The sequence below is a fragment of the Palaemon carinicauda genome, chromosome 15 (assembly GCF_036898095.1).
Source record: "Palaemon carinicauda isolate YSFRI2023 chromosome 15, ASM3689809v2, whole genome shotgun sequence".
Taxonomy (NCBI): domain Eukaryota; kingdom Metazoa; phylum Arthropoda; class Malacostraca; order Decapoda; family Palaemonidae; genus Palaemon; species Palaemon carinicauda.
In genome coordinates, this window is record NC_090739.1 from 1,040,125 (window position 1) to 1,063,922 (window position 23,798).

The 23,798-nt window shown below is 35.5% G+C and overlaps 2 protein-coding genes across 2 annotated transcripts in view; both read left to right on the forward strand.

Moving 5' to 3' along the window:
- The window catches only part of LOC137654426 (glycerophosphocholine cholinephosphodiesterase ENPP6-like), a 43,273-nt gene extending 31,381 nt beyond the window's left edge, over positions 1 to 11,892 (forward strand). Inside the window, exons 8-10 of the mRNA XM_068388027.1 lie at positions 7,237 to 7,357; positions 9,538 to 9,666; positions 11,498 to 11,892. Coding sequence (XP_068244128.1) covers positions 7,237 to 7,357; positions 9,538 to 9,666; positions 11,498 to 11,739 — 492 coding nt within the window. The 3' untranslated portion in view covers positions 11,740 to 11,892. The remainder of the gene's footprint in view (positions 1 to 7,236; positions 7,358 to 9,537; positions 9,667 to 11,497) is intronic.
- Positions 11,893 to 15,341: 3,449 nt separating this feature from the next.
- Positions 15,342 to 23,798, forward strand: part of LOC137654428 (glycerophosphocholine cholinephosphodiesterase ENPP6-like) — a 50,660-nt gene continuing 42,203 nt past the window's right edge. The window contains exon 1 of the mRNA XM_068388032.1: positions 15,342 to 15,494. The gene's annotated coding sequence lies outside the window, so the exon portion shown is untranslated. The remainder of the gene's footprint in view (positions 15,495 to 23,798) is intronic.

The following is a 23,798-nucleotide window of genomic DNA, read 5'->3' on the forward strand; positions in this document are numbered from 1 at the left end:
TATAGGTCTATCTGCTGAGTCATCAGCAGCCATTGCCTGGCCCTCCTTGGTCTTAGCTTGGATGGAGAGGAGGCTTAGGTGCTGATCGTATGTATATATGGTCAGTCTTTAGAGCATTGTCCTGCTTGATAGGGCAATGTCACTGTCCCTTGCCTCTGCCATTCATGAGTGGCCTTTAAACCTTTAAACTCTGAAGTGAATGTGAAAGGAGAATGTGTGGACATTATCAGACGTTTCAACGTTCCTAATACACAAGTCTTTTATGTCAGAAATGGTAATGACAGCAAATATAAATGTTTAAAAGAAGTCGAATATTTTTGTTCATGAAAAAGACTATACATCAAGCTTGTACTGGACATACGAAAGTCAAGGTATTAAGCCTTTCTAGAAGAAACTGAAGACATTCTTGTTTTTCAAGTGCTTCGATGATGTGGGTTTAATAATAAACGCACAATATGCTGTGATATGCTAAATACTTAAGATTGTATACGACAAACTGATTATGTAGGTGTTTTCTCAGTAGGCTATTTTCCCCTGTTGGAGCCCTTGGGCTTATAGCATCCTGCTTTTCCAATTAGGGTTGTAGCTTAGATAATAATAATAATAATAATAATAATAATAATATAGGGCCTTTCCTCACTGGGCTATTTTCCCCTGTTGGAGCCCTTGGGCTTATAGCATCCTGCTTTTCCAATTAGGATTGTAGCTTAGATAATAATAATAATAATAATGATAATATAGGGCCTTTCCTCATTGGGCTATTTTCCCCTGTTTAAGCCCTCGGGCTTATAGCATCCTCTTTCAGGTAGGGTTGTAGCTTAGCTAATAATAATAATAATAATAATAATAATAATAATAATAATGATAATAACGATTATTATTATTATTATTATTATTATTATTATTATTATTATTATTACAGGACCAGGAAAACAGCCATTAAAGTAAAAGTACACGTGGTTTTGACAGTTTACAAGACTTACGCTATATGATTTTCTAAAAATTTAAGAGATGCAAAAATCAAAAAAATTGCTGAGGCTAATTAGCATGTTAATAACCTAGGCATGACTCTGCAGATCTACGGTAATATAAGATACATAAAATAGAAATATTAAAATTTAATCTAATTAAATAAGAGTTCATCACTAGCAATGACGACATTCGTCGTATTAATGTTATCATGATTGAAAAGAAATTGCGGTCTGTCGTTAGCCATGACGAGGTTTACCAGGTTAATGTAAGCAAGATTGAAAAGAAATTAATGTGGGAATGACATCGTGTTTAATAACGTCAATGATCTCACATTCGAACTTGGCAAATTCTCGTCCCGTTTTTCCCCCATCTACTTCTATACTTATTACCTCCGCCAACGAAATTTGAAGGTTATGTTGTACCCCCTGTTTGTGTGTGTGTTGGAAAATTCTCATCCTGTTTTTCCCCCATCTACTTCTATACTTATTGCCTGTGCTAACGAAGTTGGAAGGAGGTTATGTTTGTGTGTGTGTTAGCAAATTCTCATCATGTTTTTCCCCCATCTACTTCTATACTTATTACCTACGCCAAAAATGTTGGAAGGAGGTTATGTTGTACTCTCTATTTGTGTGTATGTTAGCAAATTCTCATCCTGTTTTTCCCCCATTTACTTCTATACTTATTACCTGTGCTAACGAAGTTGGAAGGAGGTTATGTTGTACCCCCTGTTTCTGTGTATGTTAACAAATTCTCATCCTGTTTTTCCCCCATCTACTTCTATACTTATCACCTGTGCTAACGAAGTTGGAACGAGGTAAAGTTGTACCCCCTGTTTGTGTGTGTTAGCAAATTCTCATCCTGTTTTTTCCCCATCTACTTCTATACTTATTACCTCCGTCAACGAAATTGGAAGGAGGTTATGTTGTACTCTCTATTTGTGTGTGTGTTAGCAAATTCTCATCCTGTTTTTCCTCATCTACTTCTATACTTATTACCCCCGTCAACGAAATTGGAAGGAGGTTATGTTGTACCCCCTGTTTGTGTGTGGGTTAGCAAATTCTCATCCTGTTTTTCCCCCATCTACTTCTATACGTATTACCTCCGTCAACGAAATTGGAAGGAGGTTATGTTGTACCCCCTGTTTGTGTGTGTGTTAGCAAATTCTCATCATGTTTTTCCCCCATCTACTTCTATACTTATCACCTCCGCTAACGAAGTTGGAAGGAGGTTATGTTGTACCCCCTGTTTGTGTGTGTGTTGGCAAATTCTCATCCTGTTTTTCCCCCATCTACTTCTATACTTATCACCTCCGCCAACGAAGTTGGAAGGAGGTTATGTTGTACCCTCTGTTTGTGTGTGTGTTAGCAAATTCTCATCCTGTTTTTCCCCCATCTACTTCTATACTTATCACCTCCGCCAACGAAGTTGGAAGGAGGTTATGTTGTACCCTCTGTTTGTGTGTGTGTTAGCAAATTCTCATCCTGTTTTTCCCCCATCTACTTCTATACTTATCACCTCCGCCAACGAAGTTGGAAGGAGGTTATGCTGTACCCCCTGTTTGTGTGTGTGTTGGCAAATTCTCATCCTGTTTTTTCCCCCCATCTACTTCCATACTTATTACCTGTGCTAACGAAGTTGGAACGAGGTTATGTTGCACTCCCTATTTGTGTGTGTGTTAGCAAATTCTCATCCTGTTTTTCCCCCATCTACTTCTATACTTATCACCTCCGCCAACGAAGTTGGAAGGAGGTTATGCTGCACCCCCTGTTTGTGTGTGTGTTGGCAAATTCTCATCCTGTTTTTTCCCCCCATCTACTTCCATACTTATTACCTGTGCTAACGTAGTTGGAACGAGGTTATGTTGCACTCCCTATTTGTGTGTGTGTTAGCAAATTCTCATCCTGTTTTTCCCCCATCTACTTCTATACTTATCACCTCCGCCAACGAAGTTGGAAGGAGGTTATGTTGTACCCTCTGTTTGTGTGTGTGTTAGCAAATTCTCATCCTGTTTTTCCCCCATCTACTTCTATACTTATCACCTCCGCCAACGAAGTTGGAAGGAGGTTATGCTGTACCCCCTGTTTGTGTGTGTGTTGGCAAATTCTCATCCTGTTTTTCCCCCATTTACTTCTATACTTATTACCTGTGCTAACGAAGTTGGAAGGAGGTTATGTTGCACTCCCTATTTGTGTGTGTGTTAGCAAATTCTCATCCTGTTTTTCCCCCATCTACTTCTATACTTATCACCTCCGCCAACGAAGTTGGAAGGAGGTTATGTTGTACCCTCTGTTTGTGTGTGTGTTAGCAAATTCTCATCCTGTTTTTCCCCCATCTACTTCTATACTTATCACCTCCGCCAACGAAGTTGGAAGGAGGTTATGCTGTACCCCCTGTTTGTGTGTGTGTTGGCAAATTCTCATCCTGTTTTTCCCCCATTTACTTCTATACTTATTACCTGTGCTAACGAAGTTGGAAGGAGGTTATGTTGCACTCCCTATTTGTGTGTGTGTTAGCAAATTCTCATCCTGTTTTTCCCCCATCTACTTCTATACTTATCACCTCCGCCAACGAAGTTGGAAGGAGGTTATGTTGTACCCTCTGTTTGTGTGTGTGTTAGCAAATTCTCATCCTGTTTTTCCCCCATCTACTTCTATACTTATCACCTCCGCCAACGAAGTTGGAAGGAGGTTATGCTGTACCCCCTGTTTGTGTGTGTGTTGGCAAATTCTCATCCTGTTTTTTCCCCCCATCTACTTCCATACTTATTACCTGTGCTAACGAAGTTGGAACGAGGTTATGTTGCACTCCCTATTTGTGTGTGTGTTAGCAAATTCTCATCCTGTTTTTCCCCCATCTACTTCTATACTTATCACCTCCGCCAACGAAGTTGGAAGGAGGTTATGCTGTACCCCCTGTTTGTGTGTGTGTTGGCAAATTCTCATCCTGTTTTTTCCCCCCATCTACTTCCATACTTATTACCTGTGCTAACGAAGTTGGAAGGAGGTTATGTTGCACTCCCTATTTGTGTGTGTGTTAGCAAATTCTCATCCTGTTTTTCCCCCATCTACTTCTATACTTATCACCTCCGCCAACGAAGTTGGAAGGAGGTTATGTTGTACCCTCTGTTTGTGTGTGTGTTAGCAAATTCTCATCCTGTTTTTCCCCCATCTACTTCTATACTTATCACCTCCGCCAACGAAGTTGGAAGGAGGTTATGTTGTACCCTCTGTTTGTGTGTGTGTTAGCAAATTCTCATCCTGTTTTTCCCCCATCTACTTCTATACTTATCACCTCCGCCAACGAAGTTGGAAGGAGGTTATGCTGTACCCCCTGTTTGTGTGTGTGTTGGCAAATTCTCATCCTGTTTTTCCCCCATTTACTTCTATACTTATTACCTGTGCTAACGAAGTTGGAAGGAGGTTATGTTGCACTCCCTATTTGTGTGTGTGTTAGCAAATTCTCATCCTGTTTTTCCCCCATCTACTTCTATACTTATCACCTCCGCCAACGAAGTTGGAAGGAGGTTATGTTGTACCCTCTGTTTGTGTGTGTGTTGGCAAATTCTCATCCTGTTTTTCCCCCATTTACTTCTATACTTATTACCTGTGCTAACGAAGTTGGAAGGAGGTTATGTTGCACTCCCTATTTGTGTGTGTGTTAGCAAATTCTCATCCTGTTTTTCCCCCATCTACTTCTATACTTATCACCTGTGCTAACGAAGTTGGAACGAGGTTAAGTTATACCCCCTGTTTGTGTGTGTGTTAACAAATTCTCATCCTGTTTTTCCCCCATCTACTTCTATACTTATTACCTCCGCCAACGAAGTTGGAAGGAGGTTATGTTGTACTCTCTATTTGTGTGTGTGTTAGCAAATTCTCATCCTGTTTTTCCCCCATCTACTTCTATACTTATCACCTGTGCTAACGAAGTTGGAACGAGGTTAAGTTATACCCCCTGTTTGTGTGTGTGTTAACAAATTCTCATCCTGTTTTTCCCCCATCTACTTCTATACTTATTACCTCTGCCAACGAAGTTGGAAGGAGGTTATGTTGTACTCCCTGTTTGTGTGTGTGTTAGCAAATTCTCATCCTGTTTTTCCCCCATCTACTTCTATACTTATCACCTCCGCCAACGAAGTTGGAAGGAGGTTATGTTGTACTCTCTATTTGTGTGTGTTAGCAAATTCTCATCCTGTTTTTCCCCCATCTACTTCTATACTTATCACCTCCGCCAACGAAGTTGGAAGGAGGTTATGTTTTACTCTCTATGTGTGTGTGTTAGCAAATTCTCATCCTGTTTTTCCCCCATCTACTTCTATACTTATCACCTCCGCCAACGAAGTTGGAAGGAGGTTATGTTTTACTCTCTGTGTGTGTGTTAGCAAATTCTCATCCTGTTTTCCCCCATCTACTTCTATACTTATTACCTCCGCCAACGAAGTTGGAAGGAGGTTATGTTTTACTCTCTATGTGTGTGTGTTAGCAAATTCTCATCCTGTTTTTCCCCCATCTACTTCTATACTTATCACCTCCGCCAACGAAGTTGGAAGGAGGTTATGTTTTACTCTCTATGTGTGTGTGTTAGCAAATTCTCATCCTGTTTTCCCCCATCTACTTCTATACTTATTACCTCCGCCAACGAAGTTGGAAGGAGGTTATGTTTTACTCTCTATGTGTGTGTGTTAGCAAATTCTCATCCTGTTTTTCCCCCATCTACTTCTATACTTATTACCTCCGCCAACGAAGTTGGAAGGAGGTTATGTTTTACTCTCTATGTGTGTGTTAGCAAATTCTCATCCTGTTTTCCCCCATCTACTTCTATACTTATTACCTCCGCCAACGAAGTTGGAAGGAGGTTATGTTTTACCCACTGTTTGTGTGATTGTGTGCTTGTTTGTGAACAGCCTCCTGGCCACAATTTCAATCGTAGAGTAATGAAACTTGTATGGATTAACTGTTATATAAAAAGCTGGGTGTGATTTAATTTTGGAAGGTCACGGTCACAGGTCAAGGTCACGGTCAAGCAAAATGTCCAATTCACGTAATCAGCCATAGGTTTGAGCATCATTGTCACAGAGACTTCAAACTTGGTTCGTATTTGAGTGTACGAAAATCCATACCAATTAATACATGTTATGGTCAAAGGTCAAGGTCGAGAAATAAGCTGTCGTGGCGGAGGTCTACTTTCTACTGAGTGCCCCTCTAGTTCAGTTATATACTTATCTACTGCTTTTTTGTTGACCAGGCGGACATGAGTCTTTTTATAGTTTATATATGACATATTTGTTTTTGACGTTGTTAATAGTTTATATATGACATATCTGTTTTGACGTTGTTGCCTTTTTAGAATGATTTATAGTTAATTTGTTCTCTTCATTTATTTATTTCCTTATTTCCTTTCCTCACTGGGCTATTTTTCCCTATTGGGGCCCCTGGGCTTATAGCATCTTGCTTTTCCAACTAGGGTTGTAGCTTGGATAGTAATAATAATAATAATAATAATAATATACGGTATCTACCATAATGACCCGTACATTTTCATTTCACTTTTGCTTCGGTCAGATAATGACTTATTATACTTCATGTTACTCACTCCTTGTCATTATATTCATTAGCTTTTGTATTGCCTAACAAAAATCATATCATGATGCACACCTTGCCTTTATTGTTTTTTTTTATAATTTAGTTGTCCACTAACATGTGTCTGAAGATGCCATCCATTTAATTTCACCATAGGCGTATATCTTTTTCGATATACAGTATATGTAAATATTTTAGAGAGTTTTATGGTTTATTATAAATGTATCAGTTTTCATAATTTCTATATACATATATATATATATATATATATATATATATATATATATATATATATATATATATATGTATATATATATGTATATTTATATATTGTGCACAGTTTACACACACACACACACACACATATATATATATATATATATATATATATATATATATATATATATATTTATATACTGTATATATACATATATACTGTGTGTATATATACACACACATATATATATACTGTGTATATATATATATATATATATATATATATATATATATCTATATACTGTATATATATATATATATATATATATATATATATATATATATACATACATATATATATATATATATATATATATATATATATATATATATATACAGTATATTAAAAGTAATCACATATATTGTAAGCATTCTGAGCATTTATGTTTTATATTTTTTTTTCTAAAAGGTATACAACCAAGTTTCAAGAATACCGGGAGTATCAGCATACAAGAAGACGGACATACCAGAGGAATTTCACTTCAAAAGGGCTAAGTACGTCCCTGACATTCTTCTGGTAGCTAATGATGGTTAGTCTTTTTAATTATTCATATTTTTTTATTAATTTTCTTTCGTTTGGATGGATTAATTCATCGTGAATATTATAATAAAGCAATAGATGATAATTGAAAATTGATTAGTTTCAATTTTGTATTTTCCATTTGTTGTTATTATTATTATTATTATTATTATTATTATTATTATTATTATTATTATTATTACTACTTGCTAAGCTACAACCCTACTTGGAAAGTTAATTAGTTTCAATTTTGTATTTTCCATTTGTTATTATTATTATTATTATCATTATTATTATTATTATTGTTGTTGTTGTTGTTGTTGTTGTTGTTGTTGTTACTACTACTACTACTACTACTACTTGCTAAGCTACAACCCTACTTGGAAAGTTAATTAGTTTCAATTTTGTATTTTCCATTTGTTATTATTATTATTATTATTGTTGTTGTTGATGTTGTTGTTGTTATTACTTCTACTACTACTACTACTTGCTAAGCTACAACCCTACTTGGAGAAGCAGGGTCCCAACAGGAAAAATAATCCAGTGAGGGAAGGAAACAAGGAAAAATAAAATATTTTTAGAAGAGTAACAACATTGAAATAAATATCTCCTATATAAACTAAATAAACTTCATCAAAACAAGAGTAAGAAAACTTAGATAGAATAGTGTGCCCGAGTGTACCCTCAACAAGAGAACTCTAACCCAATATACTGGATGATCATGGTACAGAGGCTATGGCACTACCCAAGAATATAGCATCCTGTTTTTCCAACTAGTAATAATAATAATAATAATAATAATAATAATAATAATAATAAATGTTTTAGATTTAGATAGGCTAATCCTTGCTTTAAAAGTAAGTTTAAATCCTTCAATTTTACCGAATTACCGCTAGAGAGTTATGGGGTCCTTTGACTGGCCAGACAGTACTACATTGGATCCCTCTCTCTAGTTACGGCTCATTTTTTCTTTGTCTAGACATACACCGAATAGTCTGGCGTATTCTTTACAGATTCTCCTCTCTCCTTATACACATGACAGCATTGAGATAATAAATATTTCTTCGATCAAGGGGTTCGCTACTGCTCTGTAATTGTTCAGTGGCTACTTTCCTCTTAGTGAAAGGTTAACTACTGCACTGTAAATGATCAGTGGCTACTTGCCTCTCAGTAAGGGTAGAAAAGACTCGTTAGCAGCTCTTCTACGAGAAGGACATTCCAAAATCAAACAATTGTTCTCTAATCTTGGGTAGTGCCATAGCCTCTGTACCATAGTCTTCCACTATCTTTTGGGTAGAGTTCTTTTGCTTGAGGGTACACCTGGGTACACTATTCTACCTTATTTCCCTTCCTGTTTTATTTAGATTTTTATAGTTTATGTATGAAAAAATTGTTTTAATGTTACTGTTATTTTAATTGCTCGTTACTTCTCTTATGGTTAATTTCTTTCTTTTCCTCACTGGGCTATTTTTCCCTGCCCTGGAATTCTGCTTTTCCATAACATCCTGCTTTTTCAACTAGGGTTGTAGCTTAACAAGTAACAATAATAATAATAATAATAATAATAATAATAATAATAATAATAATGAAAATAATAATAATGATAATAATAATAACTATAATGATAATGATATTATATATATACATATATATATATTTGTATTTACTGTCTAATATATATATATATATATATATATATATATATATATATATATATATATATATACACATATATACATATATATATATATATATATATATATATATATATATATATTTGTATTTACTGTCTAATATATATATATATATATATATATATATATATATATATATATATATATATATATATATATATATATACATAAATTTATATATATATGTATATATCCATTTATACATATATACACACACACACACACACACACACATATATATATATATATATATATATATATATATATATATATATATATATATATATATATATATATATATTCTTTCCATTAATGTGTAATTTCAAATATTATATAAAAGGTAAATATAATGTTCGATCGCGAATAGTTTGTCAAAATCATGTCTTTTTACCTGTCAAACTATTTAATACAAAGGAAGGTATTGTTTTAAAGTTTGTTTATGAAATCATTTAACATCACTATAGGACTAATTAAATACAATATTCATTCCTCGCAGGATATCTCCTGATGCCCTCAGCCTCGGATAAGCAGGTCCCACCGAGACGCAATGAACAGGGCAGAGCTACCCATGGGATGAGTCCTCAGATGCCCAGTATGCGGGGAATATTCTTCGCCAAAGGACCAGGTAACGTAGGATGGTTACATAAAGTCATCATCATCATCCTCATCATCTCCTCCTACGCCTATTGACACAGACGGCCTCGGTTAGATTTCGCCAGTCGTCTCTATCTTGAGCATTTAAATCAATACTTCTTCATTGATCATCTATTTCACGCTTCATGGTTCTCAGTCATATAAGTCTGGGTCTTCCAACTCCTCTAGTGCCTTGTGGAGCCCAGTTGAAAGTTTGGTGAACTAATCTCTCTATCTTGAGATTTTAAATCAATACTTCTCCATTCATCATCTCCTACTTCACGCTTCATAGTCCTCAGCCATGTAGGCCTGGGTCTTCCAACTCATCTAGTGCCTTGTGGAGCCCAGTTGAAAGTTTGGTGAACTAATCTCTCCTAGGGAGTGCGTAGAGCATGTCCAAACCATCTCCATTTACCCCTCACTATGATCTCATCCACATATGGCACTCGAGTAATCTCTCTTATAGCTATTGTGTATTATAAGAGTAGGGTATTACACTAGAATAATGATCTTGTTTCATTTTCTAATAACATACAGCTACTAGATGATTAATGATGCTTCCAAAGAGGTTACGTATTTCTTAAGTATTTCGAACTCCAGAATAATTGGTATTAATGGAAATATGCTTATATTAGTGAGTAACAAATTCAAGATATGATAATTTTGTTTTAGGCTCCCTTTGCTATAATTTCGGAATATGAGAATACGGTCAGTATTTCAGCAAAAGAAATCAGAACTTACATTTAGAAAAACTTAAGGTTTTAGGTCCCTGTTGGGGACCCTAGGCTTATAGCATCCTACTTTTCCAACTAGAGTTGTAGCTTAGCAAGTAATAATAATAACAGTAATAGTAATAATTTTCATCCATTTATTATCTAAAGACAATTGTTCAGAGAAGAATATCATTACAGTAATTTTCTATAGAGAATGCCCTCAACTTACGAACATTCGACTTGCGAACAACGAATTGTATTGTATTGTCCTGGTTCCTGGTTGCTCACTCGGCAAAATAAGTTTGCGGGCACTCGACCGCCTTATAGATAAGTGCAAAACTTCTTAGTTTATTCTTATTATTCTAATTAAGCTTATTTTACCTGTACTAGAAATAAATTAATAGTGAAATTCTCAATCTTTACTTTGTCAGGGATGTGTGTACTCACAGAGCACCATTAATATCTTTATATGCATAGTAGGCTGTAGGTTGGCCAGGGCACCAGCCACCTGTTGAGATACTACCACCAGAGAGTTATGGGATCTTCTGACAGGCTAGATAGTACTACATTGGATACTTCTCTTTGGTTACGGTTCATTTTCCCTATGCCTATACACTCACACACTGAAAAGTCTGGTCTATTCTTTACATATTCTCCTCTGTCCTCATACACCTGACAACACTGAGATTACCAAACAATTCATACTGCACTGTAATTGTTCAGGGGCTACTTTCCTCTTTGTAAGGGTAGAAGAGACTCTTTAGGTATGGTAAGCAGCTCTTTAATCTTGGGTAATGCCATAGCCTTGTACCATGGTCTTCCACTGTCTTGGGTTAGAGTTCTCTTGCTTGAAGGTACACTCGGGCATACTGTTCTATCTTATATCTTATATCTCTTCCTCTTGTTTTGTTAAAGTTTTTATAGTTTATAAAGTGATATTTATTTTAATATTGTTGCTCTTCTTAAAATGTTTTATTTTTCCTTGTTCCCTTTCCTCACTGTATTTTCCCTGTTGGAGCCCTTGGTCTTATAGCATCCTGCTTTTCCAACTAGGGTTTTAGCTTAGCAAATAATAATAATAATTTTACATCTCTCCCATGTATTTTGCAGCTTTCCAGCAAGGTGTGGTAATTGACCCTATCGATCTGGTGGACGTGTACCAAGTCTTAACTACTGTGCTCGATATTGTTCCTCTGCCACACAACGGAACATGGTCTAACGTGGAACCTGCCTTTGCAGAATCTTCCCATCTCGAAGATGAAGATGAAGAGCAACTCAATGGTGCCTCAACGCCTGTAGTTCCTCTAGTTCTATCGTTATTATTAGTCGTTTTAAGCAAGGGATTTTTCTAATACTTTCCTGGGGAGTTAAATGCGTTGCTGTTGAATTCAATGTTTGCGCAATTGTTACGTTTGCTGTGATTACTGTTTATAAATGGCATATTTTACGTGTCATTTGGAATATGCTAAGCAAGACGAGATGTGGAGAGATATGTTCTGCGTATTTTTTCTCCAAACTGATAGTTTGATCATTCAAATCATGTTTGATATAAGATATCGATCACAAGACACATTTTAAGATTATATTTCATGTTAAAAATAACATCAACGATATGCAAATTCATGCACATTTGTTCGAAATAGCTATTAAGTCAGGTCTACAGCATATATGTTTGTATAAAACTAAATCTTCCATCTGTATATCAATGTCTAACATGCCAAAATAGTTAAAAGTATTTCAATTAGTCGAAAAAGATATGGTTTAAGATTCTACAGCCCAGCCATTAGAAGCCAATAGAGAATCACAATAGTCAGGCCATATATATTCACAATAGTTAGGCCATATATTTCCGAAGGTAACATATTTTCTCCATATTCGGTTGAAGTGTACACACTCAATGTGTCTAAATATTAACCAAAAAATGAAAATTAGGAGATTGTAAAACCTCTTTTTATAAGGATTCTCAAGCGACAGTCCTGATTTTGAGTTTTCTAGAGCCCCGGACACACACACACACACACACACACACACACACACACACACACACACACACACACAGATGACTCTCAGTCCAAGCCCCCAAGTCCCGGGAGCTGATGAAGATAGCTATAATACATTTTCTTTTTTCTTGCACATTGCAAGTTAAATCTACAACTCTCTCTCTCTCTCTCTCTCTCTCTCTCTCTCTCTCTCTCTCTCTCTCTCTCTCTCTCTCTCTCTCTCTCTCTCTATATATATATATATATATATATATATATACACATACACATATATATATAAATATATACATATATAAATATATATATATATATATATATATGTATACAATATATATATATATATATATATATATATATATATATATATATACTGTATGTATATATATATATATATATATATATATATATATATACTCTTTATATATATATACACACGATAGACAAACCTTACAATAGCATACATTTGAATCTACTAATCACCCATCTCTTCGTTTTAACGTCCTCTGTCTATATGACGTGGAAGCCTAGACCTACTTCTCAAAACCTAAATTTTTACCGATAATAATATCATTATATCATTCCAATAAATCTCACTCCCCTAGTCGACCTGGAGGTTTGACCAGCCAAAGATATAAGTAAATCGTCCTAATTTGCTGCAATGTAAACGACTCGAAATAAATGGATTTTTGTATCAAAGTCTGTTTTATTTCCACATCCTGTTAGTGTTCAGGGCCACAAGTCAAGATGAAAATAATCATATCCTATAAAAAAATGTATCTTAGAAACCATTATTATTATTATTATTATTATTATTATTACTTGCTTAGCTACAACCCTAGTTGAAAAAGCAGAATGCTATAAGCCCGAGGGCTCCAACAGGGAAAATAGCCCAGTGAGGAAAGGAAATAAAGAAACTACAAGAACAGTAATCAATTAAAATATTTTCAGAACAGCAACAATATTAAGATAAATATTTCATATATATAAACTTTAAAAACTTAAAGAAAAAAACAAAAGGAAAAGAAGTAAGATGGAATACTGTGCCTGGGTGTACCCTCAAGCAAGAGAACTCTACCCCAAGACAGCGAAAGACCATAGTACAGAGGCTATGGCGCTATCCAAGACAAGGGAACAATGGTTTGATTTTGTACTGTCCTTCTAGAAGAGCTGCATACCTTAGCTAAAGAGTCTCTTCTACCCTTATCAAGAGGAAAGTAAGAAAATCTGAATGAATCTATGGTTGGGGAACTTGTGGTAGCTCATTGGAAACGTCCCTGCCTAGCAATCTGTTGGACAGGGTTTCGAGACAACTCAAAAATATTTTCTTATAGCGGCTGCAACTTTGCCAGTCTTGTGAGCTAGGGATGGGGTGTTTTGGGGGAAGCCTATAGGTCTATCTATATTACGATCATCAATAGGAATATATTAAAGACTAAAATGTTTATTATTATTATTATTATTATTAGTAGTAGTAGTAGTAGTAGTTGTTGTAGTAGTAGTAGTAGTAGCTAAGCTACAACCCTACTGTAGTTGGAAAAGCTAGATGCTATAAGCCCAAGGGCTCCAACAAGGAAAAATAGTCCAGTGAGGGAAAGGAAATAATGAAATAAGTAAACGATGTAAGAAGTAATGAACAATTAAAATAGAATATTTTAAAAACATTAACAACATTAAAATAGATATTTAATATATAAACTATAAAAAAAACGAATTTCAGTCTGTTCAACATGAAAAACATTTGCTGCAAGTTTGAACTATTGACGTTCTACTAATTGAACCAGATAGGCTAGCCGCTAGATAAAAGAAAACTCATAATTTAAATATATGTAGATAAATCAAAGGATTAATTAATAACTTCGTTTGAGTAGATGGTTAAACTAAGGTCTAAATGTATTCTATAGACCTTGGGCTAGATATGGAACATGACTGTTTATTACCGGAACTTCTTAAGAATACGAGAACTTGTCCATTGTTTGGTTACCAGCAAAGCATGTCTTGTAAGAAGTAATATTATCCTCAGCATTATTCATTAGAAATAATTTGTGTTTTATTAGCATTTATGTAGATTATACCAATGAGAGTAATTAGGCCTAGTTAGGATAACTCGTAGAATTTTCAGTTGTGATAATTTTAAATCTTCTTTGATTGTACTTTGATTAAGATTGAAAAGATTTTGATACCAGTAGGCCTTACTGATAAGGAAAATATGTTTGAATAGGCTTTCTTGCTTGTGGTGGTGGGTTTATGGGAAAGTAAAAAAATGGGTTTATGGGAAAGTAAAAAAATGGGTTTATGGGAAAGTAAAAAAAAAAAAAAAAAGAAAAATATGGACAAAGTTTAAAATTTACGCATATCATCCACCCTCCAAAGACTTAACAATGAAGTTTAAATACATTAGAATGATTGTATGATAACGGAAGATTGAACTGGAGAATAATAGATAATTAATTTTATCTAATAATAGATAATTAATTTTATCTTCGTTGAAATAAAATGTGAAAAACCGATGTTTTACCAATTTTCGAGAAACTAGTAGGCCTAATGATATACTAATTAATTTACCGGTTGGCCAGAAACTTCCATCTAATTTTTATCATTATTCATTCTACTCTTATAAATAATTTACTACTATAATTAAAATTCCAAGTTACTTCACTTACAAGATCATTCAATCAATTAAAATATTACAAGTGACTTACCAAACGGAACCAAAGGGAGAGCAGTTGCCTAATTAGATAACTAATTTTAGTTTTAGCCATATTAAGTCTCTTGATGATCTGTATAGTTCTAAGTAAATCCGAATATTTTATAAGCACAGGGATAAAGGTAAATAAGTTTCATATATGAAAATAAACGAGGGAAAATAAGTTATGATTTAAGTAAAATTACGCTTCTGGAAGTATGTGGCAACTATACTGGACCCTCGCAAAAACTCCAGCTGTATATAATTGTGTTTAGTACTGTGACGGTCAGTGTTTTTGGAGGTATCCTCTGTTATCCTGTGCTTGTGTACAAACCTTAATCATTGCATAATAAGCAGTTTATATAGTCAACCTGCTGTAGGAGGAAGACCTAAGTTTACGTCGACTACTGACTCAAGGAATTCGGTAAGTTCGTAATATTTTGTTGATTAATGTAATGTTTTGGTTACAAATTGTTCTGCTTGCTATTTTAATGTTGTTACTCTTCTTATAAATATTTTATTTTTCCTTGTTTCCTTTTCTCATTGGGCTATTTTCACCGTTGGAGCCCAGGTCGAGAAAGTTTCCCTTTGTGCTTGATATTTTAATGTTACTCTTCTTAAAAATGTTTTATTTTTCCTTGTTTCCTTTCCTCACTGGGCTATTTTCCCTGTTGGAACCCCTGGGCTTATAGTTTCCCTTTGTGCTTGATATTTTAATGTTACTCGTCTTAAAAATATTTTATTTTTCCTTGTTTCCTTTCCTCACTGGGCTATTTTCCCCGTTGGAGCCCTTGGGCTTATAGCATCCTGCTTTTCCAACAAGGGTTGTAGCTTAATAATAATAATAATAATAATAATAATAATAATAATAATATAGCCAAATCTAAAACGAAATTACAGAACGAAAAGTGTAAAATATGAGTAAGAATTTTTAGTTTTCTTAAAAACTAAACTTTTTAGGTTCTGTCGTACAAAATGAATATACCAATTTAATGTAACTTTTTTTATTAAGTGGGGTCACATTAGGGTGTGTATCATGATCAACAAAGCTGTACTAGTCAGGGACCACCCATACTAGGTTGGTTTACTAAAGTCTCCCACCATCACCAATCCACAGTGACGAGCGTGGTGATGAAAACTGGCCAAATCCTAGACGTGAATAAGGACATGTTTGAGGCCCTTGTCCTACAGTTGACTAGAAACGGCTGCATTTGTTGAAGTTATCTTTCAAATTGAATAAAAATATTGATTTTTCCTACATTTATCAATACAGCTGCAGTATACGATTGGGACTTCAAAAATCCTTTATCAAATTAATCAATGTATGATTTGTAGGCTTACAACGATATCGAATGTAACAAATTTGAATTATTTTACAAATGTTTAACCTTATTTATAACTAGGTCAAAGAGCTATGATATATTATCGGTTATTTGATAAGAATGCTTATGAAATTTGAAGATAATAGTGATAGCATATCTTCGTCTTACAGTTCTCTAGTTTGAGAGTACACTCTGGCACACTGTTTCCTTATTTTCTTTCCTCACTGGGCTATTTTCCCCGTAGGAGCCATTGTTTAAGAATGCTTATGAAATTTGAAGATAATAGTGATAGCTTATCTTCGTCTTACAGTTCTCTAGTATGAGGGTACACTCAGGCACACTATCAGTTTCCTATTTTCTTTCCTCACCGGGCTATTTTCCCTGTAGGAGCCATTGTGCTTACAGTATATCATCTTGCTTTTTCCAATTAGGATTGTAGCCTACCAAGTAATAATAATAATCTCTTACAAAGACGCAGATCTTATGATGGAAAATTTCAAGAGACAATTGACAATTCCGTTAGCCACTTGGTAAATTTAAAAAAAAATGTTAATTATAACCTATTTTCTTTCCTCACTGGGCTATTTTCCCTGTAGGAACCAGTGTGCTTACTGTATATCATCTTGCTTTTCCAACTAGGATTGTAGCCTACCAAGTAATAATAATCTCTTACAAAGACAGATCTTATGATGGAAATTTTCAAGAGCCAGTTGACAATCCGTTAGCCACTTGGTAAATCTAAAAAAAAAAAATGTTAATTATAACCTATTTTCTTTCCTCACTGGGCTATTTTCCCTGTAGGAGTCATTGCGCTTACTGTATATCATCTTGCTTTTCCAACTAGGATTGTAGCCTACCAAGTGATAATAATAATCTCTTACAAAGACAGATCTAATGATGGAAATTTTCAAGAGAGTTGAGAATTCCGTTAGCCACTTGGTAAACATTTTTTCTTAAAAATGTTAATTGTAACCTAACTGATTATGTAAATGATGTCTAGATTAGGCACGACCTTGTTTAAGTGGAAGAGTAAGATGTCCATTGTCGGGTAGAAGTGCACTAGATAATCTTCATAATAAATGTGGGGTTACATAGTGCATGAGGAAGGACTTGCACTAAACGCTTGTTTTGATCTTCCGTGCAGTTCTGTCCCGTGATATGGCTTCCTCCCTAGCTTTCATCATCATTATTATTATTATTATTATTATTATTATTATTAGCGAAGCTACATCCCTAGTCGGAAAAAAGGAGGATGCTATAAGCCTAACGGTTCCAACAGGGAAAATAGCCCAGTGAGGAAAGGCAGTTCTGTTCTGTGATATGGCTTCCTCCCTAGCTTTCATCATCATCATCATTATTATTATTATTATTATTATTATTATTATTATTATTATTAGCTAAGCCACATCCCTAGTTGAAAAGAGCAGGATGCTATAAGCCTAAGGGTTCCAACAGGGAAAAATAGCCCAGTGAGGAAAGGCAGTTCTGTTCTGTGATATGGCTTCCTCCCTAGCTTTCATTATTATTATTATTATTATTATTATTATTATTATTAGCTAAGCCACATCTCTAGTCGGAAAGAGCAGGATGCTATAAGCCTAAGGGTTCCAACAGGGAAAAATAGCCCAGTGAGGAAAGGCAGTTCTGTCCTGTGATATGGCTTCCTCCCTAGCTTTCATCGTCATTATTATTATTATTATTATTATTATTAGCTAAGCCCCATCCCTAGTCGGAAAGAGCAGGATGCTATACGCCTAAGGGTTCCAACAGGGAAAAATAGCCCAGTGAGGAAAGGCAGTTCTGTTATGTGATATGGCTTCCTCCCTAGCTTTCATCATCATCATCATTATTATTATTATTATTATTAGCTAAGCCACATCCCTAGTCGGAAAGAGCAGGATGCTATAAGCCTAAGGGTTCCAACTGGGAAAAATAGCCCAGTGAGGAAAGGAAATAAGGAAATAAACTATATGAAATTCTGTTCTGTGATATGGCCTCCTCCCTAGCTTTCATCATCATCATTATTATTATTATTATTATTATTATTATTATTATTAGCTAAGCCACATCCCCTGGCGGAAAGAGCAGGATGCTATAAGCCTAAGGGTTCCAACAGGGAAAAATAGCCCAGTGAGGAAAGGCAGTTCTGTTCTGTGATATGTCTTCCTCCCTAGATTTCATTATTATTATTATTATTATTAGCAGCTAAGCCACATTCCTAGTCGGAAAGAGCAGGGTGCTATAAGCCTAAGGGGTCCAACTGGGAAAAATAGCCCAGTAAGGAAAGGAAATAAGGAAATAAACTATATGAAAAGTATTAAAAAATTATGATAAGGTAGTAACAACATTAAAACAGATGTTTCATATGTAAACTATAAAAATAGACATGTGTCAGCCTTTTTGACATAAAATCATTTGCTGCAAGTTTAAAATTTTGAAGTTCTTCCGATTCAACTACCCGACTAGGAAGACCATTCCACAACTTGGTTATAACCGAGATAAAACTGTTTATTATTGAGGGGTTAAATGGTTTTATTGCTATATTTATTATTGGCACAATTCTTGTGTATCTTTGTATATTGTTTGATTGTTTAGAAGGATATTTCCACTAGTCTCATAACTCCCTGACCTGGTAGCTGTTGCTTTGGCGTAATTTTGACCGTTGCTTGAAGAGGTTGCGTCTCTGTTCGCCATATCTCTTGCATTTTCTGTCTAATTAGGGCATTTCTTACTGGGTATTTAGCTGCTAAAGAAAAATAATTTCACATAATAGCAAACTGATATACTGGTTTCATTGTCTCCTTTCCTCACTGGGCTACTGTCCCTGTTGGAGTCCCTAGGCTTATAGCATCCTGCTTTTCCAACTAGGGTTGTAACTTAGCTAGTAGTAGTAGTAGTAATAATAATAATGATAATAATAATAATAGTTTTTAAACACGTCCTGTGTTGTATTTTCGTGACGAGTTTTGAAGTTAGTACGTTCGAATAAATTATAATAAAAAATTTAAACATGTAGCCATGGTCTATCCGCCTGAGAGAGAGAGAGAGAGAGAGAGAGAGAGAGAGAGAGAGAGAGAGAGAGAGAGAGAGAGAGAGAGATAATTCGTACGTCTAAACAAAAAAAAAGAAGAAAAATTTAAGCATGCAGCCTTTGTTAATCCACCGGAGAGAGAGAGAGAGAGAGAGAGAGAGAGAGAGAGAGAGAGAGAGAGAGAGAGAGTAAACAAAAAAGCAATGAGGTAACTTAAGCATGCAGCTTTGGAGAGAGAGAGAGAGAGAGAGAGAGAGATAGAGAGAGAGAGAGAGAGAGAGCGTAAACAAAAAAAAGCAACAAAATAACTTAAGCATGTAGCTTTGGAGAGAGAGAGAGAGAGAGAGAGAGAGAGAGAGAGAATTAGTACGTCTAAACAAGAAATCATTAAAAATTAAGCATGTAGCCATTGTTAATCCACCCGAGAGAGAGAGAGAGAGAGAGAGAGAGAGAGCGTAAACAAAAAAAAGCAATAAAACAACTTAAGCATGTAGCTTTGGAGAGAGAGAGAGAGAGAGAGAGAGAGAGAATTAGTTCGTCTAAACAAGAAATCATTAAAAATTTAAGCATGTAGCCATTGTTAATCCACCCGAGAGAGAGAGAGAGAGAGAGAGAGAGAGAGAGAGAGAGAATTAGTACGTCTAAAAATTAAAAATTCAAGTATGTAGCCTTTGTCAATCCATGAGAGAGAGAGAGAGAGAGAGAGAGAGAGAGTTAGTACGTCTAAATAAGAAATCATTAAAAATTTAAGCATGTAGCCATTGTTAATCCACCCGAGAGAGAGAGAGAGAGAGAGAGAGAGAGGCGTGGGTTTGTTCTAACGAAGTTAATAGCTCAATTAGATATCATTTAAAGAGAGGAACAGCTCTTAGAACAACATTAAAGTGAGTCATAGAGCGTGCCGTGGGAGAAGAAACGGACACGGTCACGTGACTTCTGTCTAACAGGTGTTCGGAGGAGGATAACTTAACTGTTTATCACAATCAATATCTTTTAGTCTCTCTTGGTTATTTTAACTGAGAGAAGTGTTATTGAAAATAACGGAAATTGAGCTGTAGTCTATACTAAATCATCATTATCATCATCATCATCTCCTCCTACGCCCCATTGATGCAAAGGGCCTCGGTTACATTTCGCCAGTCGTCTCTATCTTGAACTTCTAATTCAATAGTTCTCCATTCATCATCTTCTACTTAGCGCTTCATAGTCCTTAGCCATGTAGGTCTGGTCTTCCAACTCTTCTAGTGCCTTGTGGAGCCCAGCTGAACTAATCTGTATTGAGGCGTGCGAAGACCATGTATATATATATATATATATATATATGTAAAATATATATAAATTACATATATATATACATACATACATACATATATATATATATATATATGTGTGTGTGTGTATATATATATTCATCCTATGCCTATTGACGCAAAGGGTCTCATATATATATATATGAGACCCTTTGCGTCAATAGGCATAGGATGAATATATATACATACATATATATATATATATATATGTAATTTATATATATGTTATATATATATATATATATATCATCAGCCTTAACTAATCCACTGCCGGACAAAGGCCTCAGACGTGTCTTTTCACTCGCGTCTGTTTATGGTCTTAAGGACTCAGACGTGTCTTTTCACTCGCGTCTGTTTATGGTCTTTCTATGACAGTCTATACCTGCATTTGTTCTTAGCTCGCCAATCGTCAATGACGTGTCTCATATAATAACTAACGTTAATCTAATGGGAGGAATTTCTATATAAACTTCCGGGATAAAAATGATCAGCCAGGTGTCTTGGCAAAGACTCAGACTCTCTCTCTCTCTCTCTCTCTCTCTCTCTCTCTCTCGTGTAGCGTGACTCACAACAACCATGTGTTCGCTTTTGGAAGAGGAAAGAACATAACGGGTGGGGATATATTAAAAAATCCAAAGAAATAGTTACCTGTAGTTAGGAGAGAGAGAGAGAGAGAGAGAGAGAGAGAGAGAGATTGGAAGTCTTCTGGCATCCTGACATGAGAGAGAGAGAGAGAGAGAGAGAGATTGGAAGTCTTCTGGCATCCTGACATAGAGAGAGAGAGAGAGAGAGAGAGAGAGAGAGAGAGAGAGAGGTTTTATGCAGATGAGTTAAGGTTAACCTCACTGAGGTCCTCCCGGTTTTATATGGTGGTGTACATTATGACGTAATGAGTCAGCCAAGTACTCTCTCTCTCTCTCTCTCTCTCTCTCTCTCTCTCTCTCCGCTTGGCCTTGGCACTGAAATAACCTTGGAATTTTATGTTTACAATTGTTCAGAATGGTGTCACGTAAAATGTTTGTTTTCAACTGTAAGTTATTCACAAACAATGACGTAATTATTTTTTTATTGCGTGTATTGTTTCATTTGTTCTTTGATTACTCTTTTTAGTTATTGCACGAACATCCTGCCATTGTCTGCTAGGTTCGGACTATAAAGATTTTTCTTAATCACTTAGACTCGTTTAATACAATCTCTCTCTCTCTCTCTCTCTGCTCTCTCTCTCTCTCACACACACACACACACACACACACACATCCACAACCTTTTCCGGCCGTTGTTTGGGCTCTATGTTTAAAATCGGTCAGTCACCCAGGGAGATCACTTACTCAATTCTTTTAATATAATGTGGTATTTGAAGCAAATACCTTCTGCTATTGGGCTGTAGAATTCACTCCATTTTTTTGTTTACGTTTATCCGTTTCTATTCTCTTTTGAGGGGTTAATTCTGCCCTTATCCATAGGCTCATGAACCAATTTTCCAACCCTATCCTCTCTTCGGAGCTTAGCAAAGCTAACCTTTACATAAAATAAAAGTAAAAAAAAAAATGTTTAATTCAGTCATTAGTTACAGCTTTCGGGTCGTGGTGGCCGATGTGGTAACGTCCAGTACTGGTGAACGCTAGACTGGGGTTCGAGGCCCGCTCAAACCCGTTAGTTAATTTGGACGCTGCAACCTCAACAGCCTTGTGAGCTAAGGATTTGGGGGGGGGGGGGGGGCGATAGGGAGCCTATAGGTCTCTCTGCTGAGTCATCAGCAGCCATTGCCTGGCCCTCCTCGGTGATAGCTTGCGTGGAGAGTGGGTTTGGGCCCTGATCATATGTATACATGGTCAGTGTCTAGGACATTGTCCTGCTTGATAAGGTAATGTCACAGTCCCGTATATATGGTCAGTGTCTAGGACATTGTCCTGCTTGATAAGGTAATGTCACAGTCCCGTATATATGGTCAGTGTCTAGGACATTGTCCTGCTTGATAAGGTAATGTCACAGTCCCGTAAATATGGTCAGTGTCTAGGACATTGTCCTGCTTGATAAGGCAATGTCACAGTCCCGTAAATATGGTCAGTGTCTAGGACATTATCCTGCTTGATAAGGTAATGTCACAGTCCCGTATATATGGTCAGTGTCTAGGACATTGTCCTGCTTGATAAGGTAATGTCACAGTCCCGTATATATGGTCAGTGTCTAGGACATTGTCCTGCTTGATAAGGCAATGTGACTGTCCCTAACCTTTGACATTCATGAGCGACCGTTAAACCTTAAACAACTCGTGAATCAGATACAGGTATGAAACATAGGATCTTCTCCAAACCAGTTCTTCACTTTCCTGTTCTTAGTTTAACTCTTATGTTCAAAAGTATTCACTGGCAATGTGTTGAATTTTGATACATTCATGTGTAAGGAGAACTTTTTCACATCGTGATCCCTACATTAAAGAGTTGGTTGCCTGTTATTATTATTATTATTATTATTATTATTATTATTATTATTATTATTATTATTATTATTATTTTTATTGTTATTATTATTATTATTATTATTATTATTATTGTTATTATTATTATTATTATTATTACTACTACTACTTCCTAAGCTACAACCCTAGTTGGAAAAGCAGGATGTTATAAGGCCAGGGGCTCCAACAGGGAAAATAGCTCAGTGAGGAAAGGAAACAAGGAAAAATAAGATATTTGAAGAACAGAAATATTAAAATAAATATCTCCTATATAAACTATAAAACTTTATTATTACTTCCTAAGCTACAACCCTACTTGGAAAAGCAGATGTTATAATCCCAATGGCTCCAACAGGGAAAATAGCTCAGTGAGGGAAGGAAACAAGGAAAAATAAGATATTTTAAGAACAGAAATATTAAAATAAATATCTCCTATATAAACTATAAAACTTTAACAAAACAAGAAGAGAAATAAGATAGAATAGTGAGCCTGAGTGTACCCTCAAGCAAGAGAACTCTAACCCAAGACAGTGGAAGACCATGGTACAGAGGCTATGGCACTATCCAAGACTAGAGAACAATGGTTTGATTTTGGAGTGGTGTTCTC